The sequence below is a fragment of the Amblyomma maculatum genome, chromosome 6, assembly GCF_055883805.1.
Source record: "Amblyomma maculatum isolate TAMU_Amacu chromosome 6, ASM5588380v1, whole genome shotgun sequence".
Taxonomy (NCBI): domain Eukaryota; kingdom Metazoa; phylum Arthropoda; class Arachnida; order Ixodida; family Ixodidae; genus Amblyomma; species Amblyomma maculatum.
Genome location: NC_139349.1, coordinates 56,856,661 through 56,876,185, shown reverse-complemented (window position 1 = coordinate 56,876,185; position 19,525 = coordinate 56,856,661). Strand labels below are relative to the sequence as shown.

Below are 19,525 nucleotides of genomic sequence, written 5' to 3'. Positions count from 1 at the left end.
GCGTAAAAAGGAATTTCAGAAAAGATGGGGGACTAGTAATGCTGGCAACAGTTGAAGCTAAGTGGAAAGGCATGAAATTGAAATGCAACATATGCAGAGATATGTTGCGAGACGACCAGTCTGTGGTGAGCGACATCTGTCTCCGTTAGTTTCATCAAGTGATTGGCCAAAGCAGATGGGGCTTGTGGTTTTGTGATAAGTGCAGTGTAGTAGCATAGATGCAACCTTGCCCATTATAATTGGAGTGGAGTAAGTGCATTGTTTTGTTTTTGTAAGATGTTCATGGTTTCCATGCAAACATTATGAGAAATTTTTTCCTAGAGAATGGGCTTCAGTCCTGACTTGAATAAGTCGCTTGTATGATTACGACTCTAGTGCTGTCGTGGTTAAGACACAAGGACGCCAGGTGTCTAAGTAGAGAAATTAGGGAAATACAGGGATGCGCTGGCACTGTCCCTGCTGTAAGATGTACACATTCCGTCAATTTTGCGTTGTGTAAAATCCGTGCCATTGCTTTTTGCGGCTTAAGATTGTGTTACGAGGAAAAATGCCCCAAGTGGTTGCTGAGGCCGTTCTGGGAAGTCACTCTGGTGAACATGAACCCGAAGCGTTCGACGTTCGGAACACGAGCCGTCTTAAATAAGCTTGGTCTTTCTAAAGACACCATTTAAGTCTGGACTTAGCTCGGACTTTATCGTGCAAGCCGGCCCTGATTTCAAGCTTTTCGAGCTGTGGAAGCGGAATATTCAACATATGGGTCTAGAATTAACTGAAAAGCAAAGGGTGTGCGCAGCATTTCAAGGATGAATTTCTTTTCCTAAAATACTACAACAGCTATAAAGGAAATGTATTACTTGATGAAGAAAAACGGGCCTCACCTAGTCAAGGGGGCAATTGCCACTGCATTTCACCAAAATCAAGAATCCAAAGCTGTTGTGCGCTTAGGATCAGGGGAAAATATGAAATGGCGTTTGTAGTGCAAAAACAATATTAGTCTACAAGTGTCCTAGCTACTCGCTGTTCTTGTATGATAGGTGAACGTCAGTGCACACTGCTGTGGCCGGTTTCTTTTTTTTTTAATAAACTTCTAAAATATTCACAGTAGCTTTCAGCGATGGATCTGCATTAAAGTACTTTTGCCCCGGTGTGTGTTACATGGCCGTGGCTATACACGGTTGAGAAACTGCTCACTCTTATGTTGCAAGACTTACCTTCAGTCATTTCCGTACCAAGTTGTTCGCTCCGCGGTGGACTATCCTTCTGCCACCGATGGTGCATCTACAACGTTGAGGTGCTGAAATTTGCGTGCAGATTAGGCGCGCGCTGTGCGAGGTCAGCGCAATTCAAGAGCCTATATGTGGCCCAAATTGAGAATCATCCACTTAGTCTACTGTTCGCCTATGTAAACACACTATATATCACGTACCGTTTTTTGTATGGTGATGCTCACAACGCTTGCATCCACAGAACACCAGAGAAAACACAGACGTGAAACGCGCTGTCTGCGTTGGGATCTTCGTGTTTCGGAAGGAGTCAGCGAAACGAGGCAGGTGAACTGTATGAAGCAGGCGAGCGCAACGCGACTGAAAGATATATATGACAGCGATGAAGCAGGCAACAGACAACACCTCAGTGAAGATGCATACAACGCGATTTATTCGCCTATGTAAACACTCTATATATCACGTACCGTTTTTTGTATGGTGATGCTCACAACGCTTGCATCCACAGAACACCAGAGAAAACACAGACGTGAAACGCGCTGTCTGCATTGGGATCTTCGTGTTTCGGAAGGAGTCAGCGAAACGCGGCAGGTGAACTGTATGAAGCAGGCGAGCGCAACGCAACTGAAAGATATATATGACAGCGATGAAGCAGGCAACAGACAACACCTCAGTGAAGATGCATACAACGCGATTTCAGGGGATATGTTCCCGCGGCGATACATGCGATACGTCAGTACAGCGACAGGAAGCAGACGACAGACGCAGAGGCAGCACCACCGGTTCGGCGGCGGTACGATTCAACAGCGGTGGTGACAAATCCCAGCGCCATCTATCTGATCCGCCAACAAGCTTTCTCCGATGTAGCAAAATTTCGCCCTTGCCGAAAGCGGAGTCGGCGCTCCTGTCTATCTTACTGCGTGCTTGAAGGTCTCACCCATAGACAATGTAACGGATATAACGGGATCAAATCCCCCGCCATTAGGTGTAATTTTTTGCATGCTTGCAAAACGATGCTCCCCTAGTTCAAAGCGCGTTCAAATTTCGGGTTGCTCGCCACACCTTGAGCTGAGTGCCCAAGTGATCTTGCCATCCATGAAAGTTCTATCGAAATTGGTGCAACAGTTAAAAAGTTGACATTTCAGCCCCCGCATCCCCCCTTAAGGTTCTTACTCACAAATGGAGTCTCAAACCCAATTAGTCAGTCTCAATTTCTAATTATAGTCTCAAACCCATACTCCGAATGATTTTCATTTGGAATTTCTATTACCAGCTGGAGCCCCAAATGATGTAAAAATGATGCATAGTAAAAGGGTAAAAGCAGCAACATCAGATGACCATGCATTAAATTTGAAACTGGAAAGTCTAATGAAATGAGTTTCTTGAATTGGATCTTTTTCTCTACAAACACAGCACAGGGAATAATAATAATATTTAGTAATAATAATAGTAATAATAATAAGTTCACAAGAAGGGAAAGGCGCAGTATTTGTCACATTTGCTTCTATGGACACCTGAACCGCGCTGCGAGGGAAGGAAGGTGGGAGTGCAAGTGGAAAGAGAGAAAGAGGAGCTGTAGTGGAGGGCTACTTGGTAATTTCGCCCACCTGGGGATCTTTAACAGCACACGGACGGCTCTTCGTTTAGCCTCCATCAAAACGCGGTCGGCGGCTGCGTTTCAATGGAGGCGAAATAAAGAGGCCTCCGTGTGCTGCGCGACGTGAACTTTGCTAAATAAAGGTATTAGCTGATTAAACTGATGAATTTTCATCATTTAAACCATCACGTACGGACAAGAATGAAGTAGCTTCGTTCAACAAAAAGTTGTCACCGGCTCCAGCAAGAGTATATCGCAAATGGGGTGTATAAGTTTGAACAATAGAGTGTTCAGTGGGTATGATATTGACTTACCCCTGTGACTATCGGTGCGTGCATGTGATGCATACTTGTTTGGCTTGAATTGCACGAATGCACGTCATTCTCATTATTTCGATTCCCTTGTAAAATATTGTTACGAGGCGGCAAGCCGCTGAAGAAAGGAGACAGAACATGACCGATGGCGATTGTAGACGTTTAATGAAAGATGGCGGATCTAGCGCGAGCGTGCCTGCCCATGCCAGTGCCCGCTCTTCCTCGCCCGTAACACTACCCGGGGCCACCGATGGAAGGATGGAAAAACTTTATTTTCGTCAGAGAGCATGTGTAGACGATTCCGTGTTAGATGGCCATCAACCCATGGCTGACGGCATAGCACCGCCACCGGCGGATATTATCCGGGGCCACCGAACGATCGTCCCGATCGGTGGACGAAGACGAAGTGAAAGTTGATCAGATTTATGGCATGATGATATTGTGTGGATCGATGAATACAGAAGAGAAAGAAGGTAACGGCTTGACGCCATGATGACCGATGAAGCCTGACCCAGGAAGCTTTCGTTACACCGCGGACACCAGGATTTGACGGCTGCGTCCTAGGCACGCAACAAACGGTACATGCGGGGGCGATGTCTTCACGTGTAATGTTGTATAGGGTCTATGGGTTCGTCTAGTCGGCGTGTCCAGTCGGTCGGATCCTTTGGTCAGGTCATTAATGCGCTGTGTCTTGTGATGTGTCCTCGCGTGTTCGTGGCGTCTCGAGTCGATGAGAGATATATATTTTAATGGCAAGTCGGTGGCGAGTCGGTGAGGTCTTAACGTAGGGCTACTTGCCTTTCTTCGTGTCTTGGGAAGAGAGCGGGGCACTATAGCGGGGGGTGGAGAACGGCGATGTCGCGTCGGGTCCGGCAGGGGAAACCACCAGGCGAGCGTCGTCCCAGGAATCCGCTGCCGACGGCGCAAGAAGACACAGGACGCCGAAGCTCCGGGTCAGGATGATGAACGATGATGACGCACCCAGCACCTTCCACCAAAATGTTGCGAGACGGCAAGGCGATAAAGAAAGGAGACAGAACATGACATATGGCGATGATAGATGACGTTTAATAAAAGATGGCTGACCTATCGCGATCGCACCTGCTCACGCGATTCTTCTTCCTGGCCTGTAACAATATGTTAGCACTGGGCAGAACATCTCCGAGCAGGCCGCATGGTTCCATTTGGACTCAACTGGTCTTTGTCCACTTGGTATAAATACCAATTGGTCAAACTCAAGACCAATTTCCAAGAATAAAATTTAGTAGTTATATTCGAAAATATGGCACTTAGGCTAATTGAATTCACCGAAATTTGAACAACTAGTTCCTTCTGTGTTGTGTATTCTCTGTTGCAGTTACCAACCAAGTGATCTAACTATACTGATGCGGTCGATTAATTACTCTTGATACGGAGAACATGCATGATGTGTCACATTTGCGCGGTTGCCTCTCCTATTCTCTCTTTCCATCACCTTCCCCATCGCACGCACGCACGCACGCACGCACGCACGCACGCACGCACGCACGCACACACACACACACACACACACACACACACACACACACACACACACACACACACACACACACACACACACACACACACACACACACACACACACACACACACACACACACACACACACACACACACACACACACACACACACACACACACACACACACACACACACACACACACACACACACACACACACACACACACACACACACACACACACACACACACACACACACACACACAGAGAGAAATACTAATAACAGCAGCAACTGTGGCAAACAGTTCTGCGTCTTAACCAGGAAGGGTAAGCACTGGTAAATGTTGGCAAAAATTAGTTCACAGGAACATTTTTACTGTGGTATGCACATTATGATTATGTCACACACATTATAGGATCGCAATATTACTTTTTCTTCTGTGACGAACTAATTGGCTTCACTTAATTACATGCATAACTATTGCTACAAGCGTCAATTTTGCATCATGCGTTGCATAAAAAATTGAATTAGGGCGAATGGTTGGGCGAACGGTTGTAGAGGTGCTGTTGTCTCAATACTTTGTTTGCTCGAGCTTGCCGTGGAGCCTTGCAGGCAGGTGACAAAGCACTTGCTAGGCAAATTACTTCAACAAAACACTCGTTTGATCTATCAACGTAGTATAATCGGTCTGTCAGCCCTCGTAGAGCCAGTCGAGCCCAGTAATTCGTGTTCGTTTTTATTTCTCGTATTTTTTGCTCCAGGATATTTATCGTGATCAGAAGACTCGTTTACTTTCTAACCCCACCCTCTTTTTTTTTCTTTTTTTTTTTTTCATGCGTTTCCTTCAGTAGAGCTCGCACGAAGAAATTGGTGTCTATGCCAATGTAGTTCCCGCGTTTACGCTTATCATGCGCCTATCGGCAGTCGGCGTCCGTTTCGGGCCACGTGCACTGGAAATACTTGGCGAACTGGCCCGAGCGTAGCACGCCGTAGTCGCAAACCTTCGCCGCTTCTTTATCCCCGCATGTGGTTTGGCAGAAGCGCCGAAAGAACAGCTGCACCCTGAGCCGATCAGTGGCGACGTCCTCAAGGGGAGGGATATCCTCAGCAGAGGTCGTGCCTTTGAGTCTCTGTATCCTATTGTTGGCCCGCCACTGAGACCTGGCAGCGGCCAAGGCTAGGTCCAGGGCCCACGGCACGAACACCATAGTGCGAAGGCTGGTGTCAGTAACGTTGTTCACCTGCGTCAGACAGACACTGTTTGCGATGGCACTATAGGGAAATTTGCGTATAGTGCGCTATAAGCCAAACAACGCAATTGTTAATGTGTTTTTGTTCTGCACGAAGTGGGGTTCATAATAAATTCGACCACCTAATGATCTACACTGAAATCATACAGAAAACGGGAGTCTTTTGATTTCGCCTCCATCTGACCTTGGTTAGGTTCGAACCCAATCCGAACCCTCCAACTACTTTGACGCTGTTCTTATTGAGAATGAAGGAAGAAATGAATAGGAAATCGAACGCACGGGACTGTCGACTTGCTTGCTCCAACTAAGCCTTCACCACTGAACTGCAAACAGGGAAAAATTGCAAGAGATATGAGAGGAGAGATAAAAATTGGCATATAGGCGCACGCCGAAAGAACCGCGTTCGCCGAGCCGGCGAGGATGATGGACTGATTACAGTATCAGGTATTGTGGCAAGGTACCTGCTCCGCTATTGTGACTGGTCATAGGGTTTTTGGCCTGACTGCTCATTGGAGGGTCAAATTCTAAAGTTAAAGCTCAGCTACTTTGGTCATCTGATGAGAAGAGAGGAGTCGCTGGAGAAAGATTTGATGTTGGGAAAGGTTGAGGGTCGCCGGAGAAGGGGTAGGCAGCGAACGCGATGGTTAGATGGCATTCTCGAGGCATTGCAGATGAAGCTATGTGATGTTAAGAAGATAGTGAGAGACCGGAAAGCGTGGCGTGATATGGTCCATAGGGTCACGAAGAGTCGGACACGACTGAACGACTGAACTGAACTGAACTGACCTGATCCGCAATCGGCAAAAACCACTAAATTTCTGCCCCCCCCCCCCCCTTAAACCCTTCCAAAAAAGGACATCGACAATCTTGCTCAGTGAGGCGCTTTGCGGTCAAACATTGCGCCCTTGCAAAATGTCGCACAAGTGCAGGAGCGGTTGCGTTCGAATCTACGCTACATGTAGCGAAGAACTGCTTTTCGCAACTTGCGTCAGCTATGGACAGAGAGCCATACATATGTCAGACAGTACCGCAAGTTAAGGCAATCTACATATTATCACTGGTATAAGGGATTGCTCATAAGGGCGAACAATGAGGCTCTGTGCGAGTCTTCGTTTATTTCTTACTGGGCGCGTACACTTGGATTTTAGAGAGCGTAGCCTGACAAACAAAAGTGCTTGCCCTGCAGCTATGTTCGTTCGAAATCAATCGGAACCAATGCAGATGTCTGTACATGCACGCATTGCCGTTTGATCGACTCATCGACGACGTTAAGGAGGCAAGTTTATTTGAAAAGGACATTTTTTTTTTAACCGGTTTTGGCATGGACCATGTTGCACACCGTATACAAGCCAGCTTTCCCGTGAAGAAGAAATTAATAAATGACGGTAGGACCTGACTCCAGAACAATAATTAGATGCTCTGCTATAGCACCTACCGGGTACACATAGTTCGCATGTGGTCCTCGCACGCACAGTCCTACCTGTGAAACAAATCTTCGGACAACCTTGAGGAGGGCTAAAACAGATAACAGCTGCGCTGACACTGTGAGGCTCGCACGCTGTGTCGGCGCGCACTTGCCGGTCGGCTCGCCAGTCGATGTGCTGCGCTACTCTTAACTATACTGCCCTAAAGTAAGCCTGACACTCATTCCAGCAGAAGGAATGGTGGACGTGCCCTTGCCCTCACATGCTTCCTCCTCTTCATTGTCTTCCGGTGTAACAGACTCGACGTTCATGTGATACTTTTAAAAGTAGACGACTGCACGTACAGTCACGGACAGAATAAAATGGACCACGCTCCAGATTCAAATGCTTCTGTCCCGTCATCTAACAGAAATAAATATGTTTGCTGTCTTCACGTGCAAAGACAAAAGTAAATATTACAAGCGTATGCAAAAAGCACGCGTTATGTTTTGCTAATTAACGCCTGAGGATGCTCTGACCGCCAAAGTATGGTCTATATTCTTCTGTCCGCGACTGTACATATCCGACCTAAGTTAAAGAATGTGATGCGTCGAATCTCGGCGTCGGCGGAATTTAGGGGTGTGGAAGCTGGCAGGCCTATCTTAATTCATCTCCACAGGCTAGGCCGGCTTCGCCGCTTCACACACCCAGGAAATAAAAATAATTTTTGCTACCAAAAACCGTGCTATTTTCTTGAACCTTTCTATATAGATTTCAATCCCATTTTCCTTAACTTCTTTATTATTTTGGCCAAACATGGCGAGCCTGGAATGAATCAAGATCAATATATCAAGATCAATATAGGCATGCATTATCTAATTGTGTGGATGCATCTCTGTAGTTTGATGCAATCAGTGGTTGCAACATTTGTAAATATTCAAGCAGCACTGGAAATGACACACACGACATAAAATAATCTCAAAATGGCGTACGCTAAGGGAACGACATTAATTCGCTAATTTGTACTTAGTGGAATGCTAGACACAAGAAAATTCATTTTGCACTGTTCTGTAATGCTTTCTGTCATATCCAGCAGGTGCCATGTGGGCACAAGCATGCATTATTTTTTACATATATGCATGGAATTTAGTACAGGAGAACATCAAGCTATCCTAGAACTGAAGTATGATTCGGAAAAAGAAAATTAAGCTCTATAAGTGATACCATTCTCATTCACTTAACATCAAGGCTAAGAAAAACTCCGATGACGCGGCACGTATACCGGAAGAGGAGAGCCCGTAAATAAGCATGTGGCTGTTCTATTCTTATGCAATTTCCGGACAGCTTTCTGTGGTTCTGAAGCCAAGACTACGCATTAGAGGGAAATAGATGCTGCTTTGTTTATGTGCCATGGGAAATGACTTGCCTCAGCCTTGGTGACCTTGACTCTCTCGAATTCCCACCTTCTTCACACCTTCTTCACACCTACGCACCATTCCCACTCCACATGGCACGGGAACAAAAGTTCCTCTCCTTTTGTCTGCGCATCCTTGGCCGCAGACAGCGCTTCGAACTTTGGGGAAGTGCGAACAACTTTCTTTGTAAGAATTCAGAACTTTGGGGTGCCAGTGATATGTGGTCACGGTGTACTTTCTGGGCGTCGTTTTATGGAGATCTGTCCACTATGCTCGCCCCTTGGAAGATGCGATCCGCGCTCACCAGGAGTAGGCTGAAAGCATCTTTGCGGATGCACTGGGTGTATTCAAGAAGGCGCTTCTTGAGCGCCGGCCTACGATCGGAGACGGCGTGGGCCCACTCGACGAGAAGCATCACTCCCAGTGTCGAGTAGTCCAGGCTTGGCTCCTTGGCGTTGGCGTGCAGCAAGTCCGGCGTGAGCATCGCAGTAGGAATGACCAGAGCGTCCGCAGGCCCACGCATTAGCCCTTCCAAATGTGGAATAATGGGGACCGCGGTGCCATTGGCGACCGCGTCTACGCGGAGGCAGGATGCCGCCACCTTGCGAGCCCGCAGAATGTTGGCCAAGAAGTCATCGTAATCTACTTCGGGTGCCTGCCCGAGTGCCATGGAGTTTTCGCTCACGCAGTCGTCGCTCAAGATGCCTTCACAGAGATAGAAAGGAGAAGGAAACGAGCTTAATTTCTGCACGAGCTGCAGTAAAAGTCTGACCGCTCCTAAATTTGGAGCATCTATGATTTCTAGGCTTTCACTATTGCGGTACGCTTCAGGACAGACGTGAGTCAGAGGGGTAATCACTTGCAGATAATAAAGCACTTAAAGAAAGGAGTGTCCTAAATGCGAAAATTATGCGTAGCAATCAAATATGCACCCCGACAGGTGCTTCCAATAGTCACCAGACCTAACAATAGTTTACAAGTTTGATTAAAATATTCGGGAGGCTATTCTGGTTAAGAAAAGTTGGTTGCGCGCTATGTTCATAACGAAATTTGAGAACTTCTTATCCCGCTATGAGAAGGGAGAAGAGGAAATAAAAAGTGCCACATTGAGTCAATCCCGGATATATTGAACCCAGATATATCGAAGTATTGCTTATATCGAACTCTCCGAATATAACCTAAAAAACCCCATGCAAATATATAGGAGTGGTGCTCGAGTTTATCGAATTCCCGTTCAGGGAAACTCCTAGTGCTGCCTCATGATCGCTGTTCGTGTGGTACCGGGTCAGCTGATCAGCTTTGGGCACCTGCTGGCAAAGATAACGCTGTAAACCCGCTTGACTAGGGGAACTGACTGAAAGCGCCCTTGGGTTTTAAACGTCACATTTCTCCCATGCAGAGAAGCAGATGTTGGGTGTACTGGTTGTGAGGTGAAGCCAGCATGGATGACCGCATGCTAGCGGCGGCTCTAGCGTGGGCTGCTTCGCTGCTGAAGGAGACGAATAAATTAAGTTTATCCTGCCTTCACCACCTTACGGCATTTATAGTGTATCAGTAACGAATTAGATTTCTTATGATAAGCGGGTGCTTTACTCAAAACACCATCTGCAGCAGCTTTGATGTCGACCCCAACCACAACGGCGCTTGTGCCACGCGGCGCGCCGCATGAGGCGTGAGTAGCACAAAAAATGTATCTCAAAATAACGGCTTGAGGGGCAAGTTGGTGCATCATCGTATTCAGATATGTGGCGCAAATAAACACAAACACAGGAGAAGATACACAGCACACGCGCACACTACCAACTGTAAGAAGAACCGGAAAACACTTCCTCTTCTACACTCAGGCACGTCTGCGAGGAAGTGAGTGCCATTTTCCCCCTGGGCAAAGAAGAGGAAAATGAGAAGAAGAGGAAGTTGAGACGTGCCTGAGTGTAGAAGAGGAAGTGTTTTCCGGTTCTTCTTACAGTTGGTAGTGTGCGCGTGTGCTGTGTATCTTCTCCTGTGTTTGTGTTTATTTGCGCCACATATCTGAATACGATGAGTAGCACAAGCTCCGATGTCCCGATGTGTCCTTACCAATATTTGGACCGCGCGCTCGCATCCGTGAGCATCTGTAGTGGTCAGTGCGCCCAACATTTCGACGTCTGGCGCGGTGACGCTCACCCTGCAGGTGCGTGCACGTGTGTCTCTGGTGGTGGGCTACCAGCATGCTGACAGGCAGCACATCGCTGCAGGAAGCGCGCCACCGTATTTGCGTTTCTGGGCCTAAGTGAAACTCACCTGATGACATGTTTTATATATCGAATCATTTAGTGATCCTCATCATGTTAGATATATCCGGGATTGGCTTAGAAGAAAGATATGGAGGAGGAATCCTGAATGCATGCATATGGGTCGGACTTCCTAGGCGAGGAACCGTCAGATTTCAGCGCTTTATTCTTCTGCTGAGACGAAAGCCTTAGCCGTATTCAACATTTGTTTCTTGCGTCCCTCGAAAGCTCCCTCCCAAATGAGTGGCTGTAGAGCAGATCGTGAAATACAGCACAGCAGTTTGAAACGTTTTCCTTATGGCAGTCTTACATCTTGGGTACGGAATACTATTAGTATGTGGCTCTATGCAACTCTGGATTCGACGACTTCCTCCCGCCTAGGACGCTTGCAGAGCATCATATTAACTAAGATGCACAAATTGTTAAATCTGCAACTCATGATACTATCGCTCTTTTGAAGAGAATAAAATGAATAAATAAACTAAATAAACCCGCGGTATCTATACACAGATGCTAACAGCCATTTTCGCCTTTAGCAGCGTTGGTGATAGCAGCGGCATTACAAGATAGAGGCACCTTCTAATGCATGATGTTTTATGCAAGATATTTTCCACTAGCCAGCGAAATTTGGTGTTGTGACTCAAAAGTGGTCCGATAATTGGTCAATCAGGACTATCACGTCATTGACCCGGTAACAAATTAGGAATTGGTGCCAAATTCGAAAGGGCCTCTTGGATTATGATGCACTGCGTTGGATTGTAAGGGCATAGTGAATTGCGCCGTATGAATAAAATATTACGTTGAATTACGACGGATTAGGGATGGTTTCCGGTGAATTAGGGAAAATTTAAGTGAGTGACATGGGGATAAGTTGGAAATGGTGGGCTAAGAGAGGGTTAGATTGTAGTCAGTTGTATTAGGGTAGATGTGGTGGAACACGGTGGATTGTTCAATAAGTTAGATTACAGTAGACCGAGGTGAATTAATGGTGAATCATGGTGGATTTGGGTGTATCAACATGGGTGTAGTTAGATTAGAGTGAATTACGCTGGATTAATTTAGAGTCAATTAATGCATGAATTAAAAGTAATCGGTGCTTTAGCCTTCACAGTACGTAGGTAGTATTAAGCGCTCTCTGCAACTGTCCTCTCAGCTGTTATACCGAGTAATTCAGTTTAAGTTTTTGTACCGCTATGCAGCGCTTCAAGTTAACTGTGGAAAGTCTTCGCATATTGCATCCAAGGGGCCTTGAAACACTGTATGCGCTTGTGAACCGTTCTCAAATAGTTGCTGGAAAATAAAGTTGATTAAATTACCTGCCCTCTGAACCACAAGCCTTTCAGAGACGTCAGCTAGGTTCACTGCGAGGTTATCGTTGAGCCACGTGCTTCTTTCGATTGCCTGGTTCAGAGCGGCAACCATGTCATCCAGATAAGTGGGCACACTTTCGTCTTCGAGGGACCGGGCCAGCCACGAGGTGAAGTGGTCCTCCATGTGCTCGCCAGTGGCCTGCCGATACAGCAGATAAGCATGTGAAACCGAGCTCTCCCTGTTTGTTGGTCTCGTAACCATAGCACTTGCGAAGAGACTATCTGCCACATCGTCTTAGTGACTACAGGTGTCCAACTGCTGAGCTCAAGGTCGCTTGATGAAACCCCGGCCATGGAAATCGCATTTCAACGAAGGCGAAACTGCCGTGTATGCGTCCGATGTCAAGGCACTTGTGGTCCAAATTAATCCAGAGCTCTATAATATGGCGATCGATTTTTCCTATTCCCCTCTTCCTCCCCATATGTTCATGAAGCCTTTCAGGCGTTCATGGTGAACAAACAAGTGGCTGGTGCCTTTGCTTTCCCTGTAACATTTAACATTCACAAAATAAGTAGTGCAGTGCTACCAGGGTAACCGCCTGCTAGAGCTCTGTCACCGAGCGACGGACGGCCAGCATACGAAGACACAGACCGCGCTCTATGCCCTCAAACTTAACACTGTTCGCGTTAAGAAAGTTTTGTCGACTTATGGTCCAGACACAGCGACGCGCACTGTAAGCACTTTATACACCTTAGTACAATTCGGTATCACTGAGATTCTGAAGAGAACATATTTTCGCGCAGTACCGACAATCAAGGTGAGCGCACCTGCAGGCAGAAAGGTACATCCTCGAAGCTGGCGTAGTTAGTCGCCAGCAGGTAGGGGTACTTCATAACTTGCGCCAGCATCACCAGCAGCGAGTACAGGCCTGCCTCCTTCAGGTCTGCTCGGGATAGAATGGTAATTGCGCCTTTCAAGGGCTCGAGGGCCCTGATGGGGATTAGCGCATCGGCAGTATTGTCGGTTCCATTGGATGACGAAAAGGCGTGGTTCAGAGCGACGGCCCATGACAGGTTTGGAGCCAGTGACGCCGCGTTCTGGGAGACAAGAGAAAGCAAAACGAAGCAGCAAAATTATGCCTATGACGTTGTCATGTTATCGCCCCCCCCCCCCCCCCCCCTTCCTTTAGAACACGATGTTAGCAAAACGGTAAGACACGATTCTTCCTTTTAAAGAGGAAGTGTTAAGACGTTTTAAGGGATGAAAAAAAAAGCAAAGAATACACCTCTATGGTCTTGAAACAAAGCAATATTATAAAGGCATACAAAATATTGTGTGTTCATTATTTATCGCTTCAACCAGTAACAATACTCTATGCGCGATTGGTACGCTATAGCATTTAATCCGAGCTATATGCGCTAGCAGATTTAAAAGCGCAATAATTAGGTACTTCGGTTGCCATTATATATACTGAATACAGAAAAAAAAAGCCGTAAGGTCTCATGTACTTGTTACCAGGATTTCGGTTTATGTATAGTTAGTCATCCTCAGTTCTTGTCTGAATTTCGCGTTTTGTTGTGTTTTGTATTGGACTTTATGACGCATAGGCAGCTAAGGCCATCATGCGCCAAAAACAACAGAATTTTGCGCCGTATTAAGCCTTCTCCACCTAACACTGTCAGCCATTTTTAAAAAGCATTTTCGAGTTATGCTAGCACTTTATACGGCAGAGCTTTTTCTGCAAAGATGTGCATTAGAGTAGAGGTCTATTAACTGGAACACACATGGACGGCACAATAATAAAATACATCACTGTTAACTCTCGACTACATTTTAACTGAGATGCTTGAAGGCCCCCGTAAGTAGTGTTCATATTGTTTTTTAGGTTTTCAAAAATGTCATAACCATCGCCGCTGCAGCGCAAGGAATTTATGGGCCGCACTTGGCCGGAAGTGAAACTATGTCGTCGAATACATCTCGAGATGTCATCGATTTGAGGCTTAATAGCTATAAGGCATGGCTTGCTGGCCCGCCCCGTCCTTGGCGTATCGTCCTCCACCCAGTCGAATCTCCCCATTCTTTGCTTCTACCGCATGGGTGCAGCGTGCACACAGCAGACATGCAGTGCATCTTGCGTGCACACGGGCTGTGGTAGCTTCGTCGCTACTTCCTTGCCGAGAGTCGAAGAAGTGGATGCGACCTGCCACCACAGGGCGTGAATGCCTCAATCGCTATTGCTGTTATCTCATTCTTAAAGCGTCTGGTCACCAGAAAATGTTTCGGTCAGGTTCACACGGCCACTCTTGAAAGAGAGAGATAAAAAAAAAAGCTGTTCACAAGGTAATTCTTAAAGAAGTAAATAACACTTTAGTCGAACTAAGCACTTTTTTTTTGCTTGGAGCATTGCAAGTCCACGTACTGAGTATTTCACATACAACGAGCGAAATCTGTGTGATCGTCAAAGTCGATGCAAAAGGTCTCTGCTGTGTTACTCAGCAGCCAGCTAGTACCCCGTCCTGGATGCATTTTGAGGCGCGTCATCTATGACGATGCTATGCCGAAAAAACCAGTCTTTTAAAATTTTAACGAACGATTGCTGGCAGTTCGTTTTACGTGAAACACCCTGTATATAATTTTACATTCACACAACTGTGTTGGTTTTCGCATCAATCATTAAGGCTAATAAATACCATAAGATACCACAAGGTGATCTTATTTTTGACGAGACTCATCTGATAAGTTTTCAGTTATCAAATAAAGCTGAAATGCTGTAGAGACCCGAGTGGAGAGTGTAGAAAAAAATTTGAATGGCCGAATTTTAGATGCGTGTTCTCACTTTGCAAATAGCAGTGATGCTCAGTGAATCAGAAATCGTTGACAGCCGCGTGGATTTCACTAAAAAAGGGGCAAGTGATCAAACTAAACATTTTTACACCTTTTTGAGTGCAAAAAGGGTGCTTGAGTGTCCCTGGCCTAACACCCTACGTGAAAAATGGCAAGGCAAGAGTAAGATATGACAGTTAACAATCAGGGGTTTTCGCTTGGTTTCTATGCGTTCTGTATAATCGAAGAGGGCATTCTATAAGAAAAAGCGAAAGGGAGAAGTGCGGTATGAAAGCCACAAACCGCTGCAGCAGTGTCCTGATCACTGTGAGGGTTACCGTGCGCTGCAGCCTCAATGGAAAACAGCGTCAGCTTTTCGACGCCAAATATTTGTACAATGGGGGATGTTGCACACTGAAGCAGTGCTGCTCTACTCAAAGGGTGTTAGCCTTGGGACAGAGTTACACTTTTAAGGGTTTGAAAAAGTTTAGTGTGATATATCTGAATCTCTTTCCCTCGTGCTGTCTGGTTTTCACTGCATAATTATCATAAACCTCACTGTACCCACTGCAGAGCAAATACCTCTCTTATATATCTCTCCATTTATCTCAAATTTTAATCAAAGCAGTGGTATGAAGGCTGTGACCAAAAAAACCTCGTCACGTAACAGATGATTTGAGGTCACGTGAGGAATACAAAACATCAGTGTCGCGTATTTATTCGTTTCAATTTACACGAATTCTCGCGCAAGCCTGCGAAAGTAAAAAAAAAAATAATAATAAATTAAAGAGCACTGCAGAATCTACGTTGGAGTAATGCGAAAGCACGGATGCTGCTGTTGGTTGTTTCTAGTTGGTTAATTAACTTGTTGTTTACCCATTTTAGTCTTTGGTACTTTCAAATTGCGCTCCAATCCCTTCCTATGCCCTTTTTCAGCTCTACTTCCGGTTGCGTGACATCGCATCCTCTACGTCACATTAATTCACTTCTTGTTTACCCAGTTTAGTCTTTGGTACTGTCAAATTGCGCTCCAATCCCTTCCTATGCCCTTTTTTCGCTTTAATTCCGGTTTCGTGACGTCACATCCTTGACGTCTCCAATGCGGCATCCCTTTCCTTCTTTTCCTCTCACTCTCACCTTCCTTCCCTTACGGCGAGGTTCAGGTGTCCACAGAACAAGTGTGACAGATACTGCGCCTTTCCTTTCCTGTGAACCAGTTATTTTACTTAATTGCTGAGTTAGCTTATTGACCTAATTATTTTTTCGGACACATCATTACGCCACCCTCTATCGATTGACACCACTCAATAACCTCTACCACTTCTGAATTATTCACAACTGCTGCGGACACAATTTTGCGGACACGTTCTGCGGAAAGAAATCTGTAATATAGCGAAGTAATGCTTTCACATTAATAAAATAAGCAAGCAGAAATCCGTCTTTTCAGACTGCCTCTCTGCGCATGGCGCTCCTCTCCTCGAGTTCCATTGGTTGAAACTGAACCGCCAACTCCCACAAGCGCATGCCGAGTTCACGTTAATTGCAGCGGCATGCCACAGATGGCGGCAGCTTTCACTTAAGTCACAATGAAGCTCTAATGCTCAAACCAGAGCTTCTAAAAACAGGCCCGCATTTGGCGTCCTGCAAGCGTGGCAGGCGTACGTACGTAGTTGACGCCTCTCGAAACCGGATGACCGGATCGTGGCTGCGTTTCCTAAGTGCATTTGTTTTCAACCAGTAGCAGGGTTTCCTCAGCTCCTCACTCAGGGGGCACCATATTTTGTGAAAAAGGCGGATTATATCATAGTTCAGCTCCTCGCGATTTGGAGAGCCTTGTTAGGAGAGTGCCTTGCACTGGAACTGATTCAATACGCCTTCTTACTGATTCCTATGAAGCCTTCAAGAAAATCGCTACTCCAGGTTCGAAAGATGCAACTGCTATTGGCCATACAGCGCCTCCTTAAAAGCCACCAACTCGCGACCAGAACTGTCGTTATTCAGTGGACCCCAGGTCACTCGAACGAATCAGGGGGCAACGCGGCGGCACCCGCCGCGGCTGCCTTGGCAGGTGGGATGTCCACATTTATTACTTCACCACACCCCCTTGCTTCATCCTTACTCGACCTTGGGCGGGCAACACACCTCTTCTCTTGCCCTTTTGCACTATACACGGACCAGTCTCCATAGCCTCAGTCAGCATCGCATGCAGGTGACCACACCAGACCTACCTAACGCGAAAAACTTACCTCACCCGAAGTCAAGAAGTCTTCTTGAATAAGCTCGTCGCCCATGCGGCTTGCATACCACGTATACTGACGCCCGCTGGCGTCAGTACACAGAGGAAATGATTACGTGCCCCCACTGTACGACTTATAATGCGCGGCGGCATATCTCATCTGCTCTGGGATTGCCCTGCTTTTTCTTCTGGACGCTCCGAGATCGAACCTTATCGTCCGAACTGCCGTTTCCTTCTAGGAACTGATGCTAACACACAAATGATATTTGCCAAGTATGGCTCCCTTAGTGACCTGGTCAGAGCAACACGATCTGAGTGACAACCTGTGCAAACAATGAAGATTCTGCCTACTCCCCTTTACCCCCATCCATGGCCATGAGCCTTCATATTCAATAAAGGACAATCAATCAATCAATCAATCAATCAATTAATCAATCAATCAATCAATCAATCAATCAATCAATCAATCAAATCAAGGGACCTCAAATTAACTATTAAGTCGCAGCCGCCGTTCGACTGTTGAAACCAAAACGAAATGAAGAAAAAAGTTGAATCACAATTTATTCAGCTGGCATAACTAGGTGAAATTTATGTCGTGACTCGTGACTGCTTATTATCTTGCGCACTAATTAAAATTTCATGAAAAAATTCGCACCTTTACTTCTTTGAGGGCTGCACATATCATCACTAGCTGATATCAACCATATACATGGCAACATGTAAAAAAAAATACATTCTTCTGTCCGTTTCTTCCATATTTACCGTTGGAATCCTTAATGTTTGTCATCCATTCGTTCGGCTGCCTACGGCGAAACATAGATTCCTAGGAACTCTGGATATTTACCTCCCTAATGTTGATGGCGCTGGACGGTGAAGAGGCGTTGACTTTCCCTCTTTGTCTTGCCTCCTCTATGCCGGCGTCCAGGCTCCGGATGGCGGTCGCAAGCGAGAGATTATACTGCAAGCCGAGCTGCCGAAGCGTGAGGCCCAGAAAGTAAGTGGTGTGGTCTCCGAGCGTCGAGTATAGGCTCTCGCCGACGTCCACGACCGGACGTTTGTCCAGTGCGCTCTTGCCAACGCGAACAACGCCTGTCAGACCGGTCTCATAGCTGGCAGCCACGACATGATCGAAGAGCTGCTGCAGACTCGAGAAGCCGATCCAAGTGCTTTCATTGAGGCCCATGAGCCCGAGCACAGCCGAGGCGCGAATGCTAGGGCGCTTTCGGGCGTAGCTGAGGCAGCTCGCGTAGAAGTGGGCCATCTGGATTTCGTGCAGGGAGTGCGGGCTGCGAAAGCGGGGTCATGTTTCGTTGGGCAATCGGGGCAACGAAAACGCAAACCTGGGACGTTATATTATTGCCATAATTTATACGGTTGCTGATGATGAGAGAGACATCCATGCAACCGAAGGATATCGGTTATGACTGTAAGGAAATTGCAGTAACTGCCTCAGCTGTCGGTGCATGGATGTATCATTTGCGCCGCGGGGGAAAGGGTGGAAGAAGACGCGAAAAAGTTGAGACAGATGTAGTTCAGGTGTCCGGATTAATTTCAACCTTCTGGGCTTGTTTTTTCATAATGTTCTAGCATACAGGTCATGGACATCGCTATCCTGTTGAGGAGTGCACTCGCGTGAGAAAATAACTGCAATTTTTCCTTTCGTAACATGATTTTTTCGAAGTGAAATCTTTTTGAGCGCGACACATAAGGGGGCCTACTTGTCCCCCTTATGTGTTGCTCTAAAAATGATTCCACTTTGAATACGGGGCAATACTTTACACTTCAGTTCCTCCCCTGACGCTGATGGTATACAAGTACTATTGGTCAAGTACCGTTGTCGACGTAGTCGCACCAGTCGTCGATCATATTTTAAATCTTTTCTTTCATTCGGTGTTTTCCCCTCCAATATATAGCGAATGACATTCCAATATTAAAAAGAGGTGAACAATTTAGTTATTATAGAAAAAAATTTCCTGTCACCTGTGTTTTCCGATGAACTTTTTAAAAAGTGATTCATGCGCGCCTGCCTTTTTCACGATAGACATAATACAATCACAGAATCACAGCTCGTCTTTAGGGCGAACCTCTCTGCTGAAACTGTACTTTTATCCCCAAAAGAATTAATTTTGTGTAATTTTTAATGCAGTAATTTAGTACAGGCCCTTTCTGTTGAGTTTTCCC

The 19,525-nt window shown here is 46.2% G+C and overlaps 1 protein-coding gene across 1 annotated transcript; it reads right to left on the bottom strand.

Moving 5' to 3' along the window:
* Nucleotides 1-331: 331 nt before the first annotated feature.
* Nucleotides 332-18,605, bottom strand: LOC146185813 (uncharacterized). The gene is made up of 6 exons (XM_084607918.1): nucleotides 18,189-18,605; nucleotides 13,113-13,382; nucleotides 12,249-12,483; nucleotides 9,002-9,409; nucleotides 4,114-4,156; nucleotides 332-377 (listed from the first exon to the last, which is right to left on the bottom strand). The coding sequence occupies exons 1-6, from the start codon at nucleotides 18,603-18,605 to the stop codon at nucleotides 332-334; spliced, it is 1,419 nt and encodes a 472-aa protein (XP_084464044.1).
* Nucleotides 18,606-19,525: the final 920 nt, after the last annotated feature.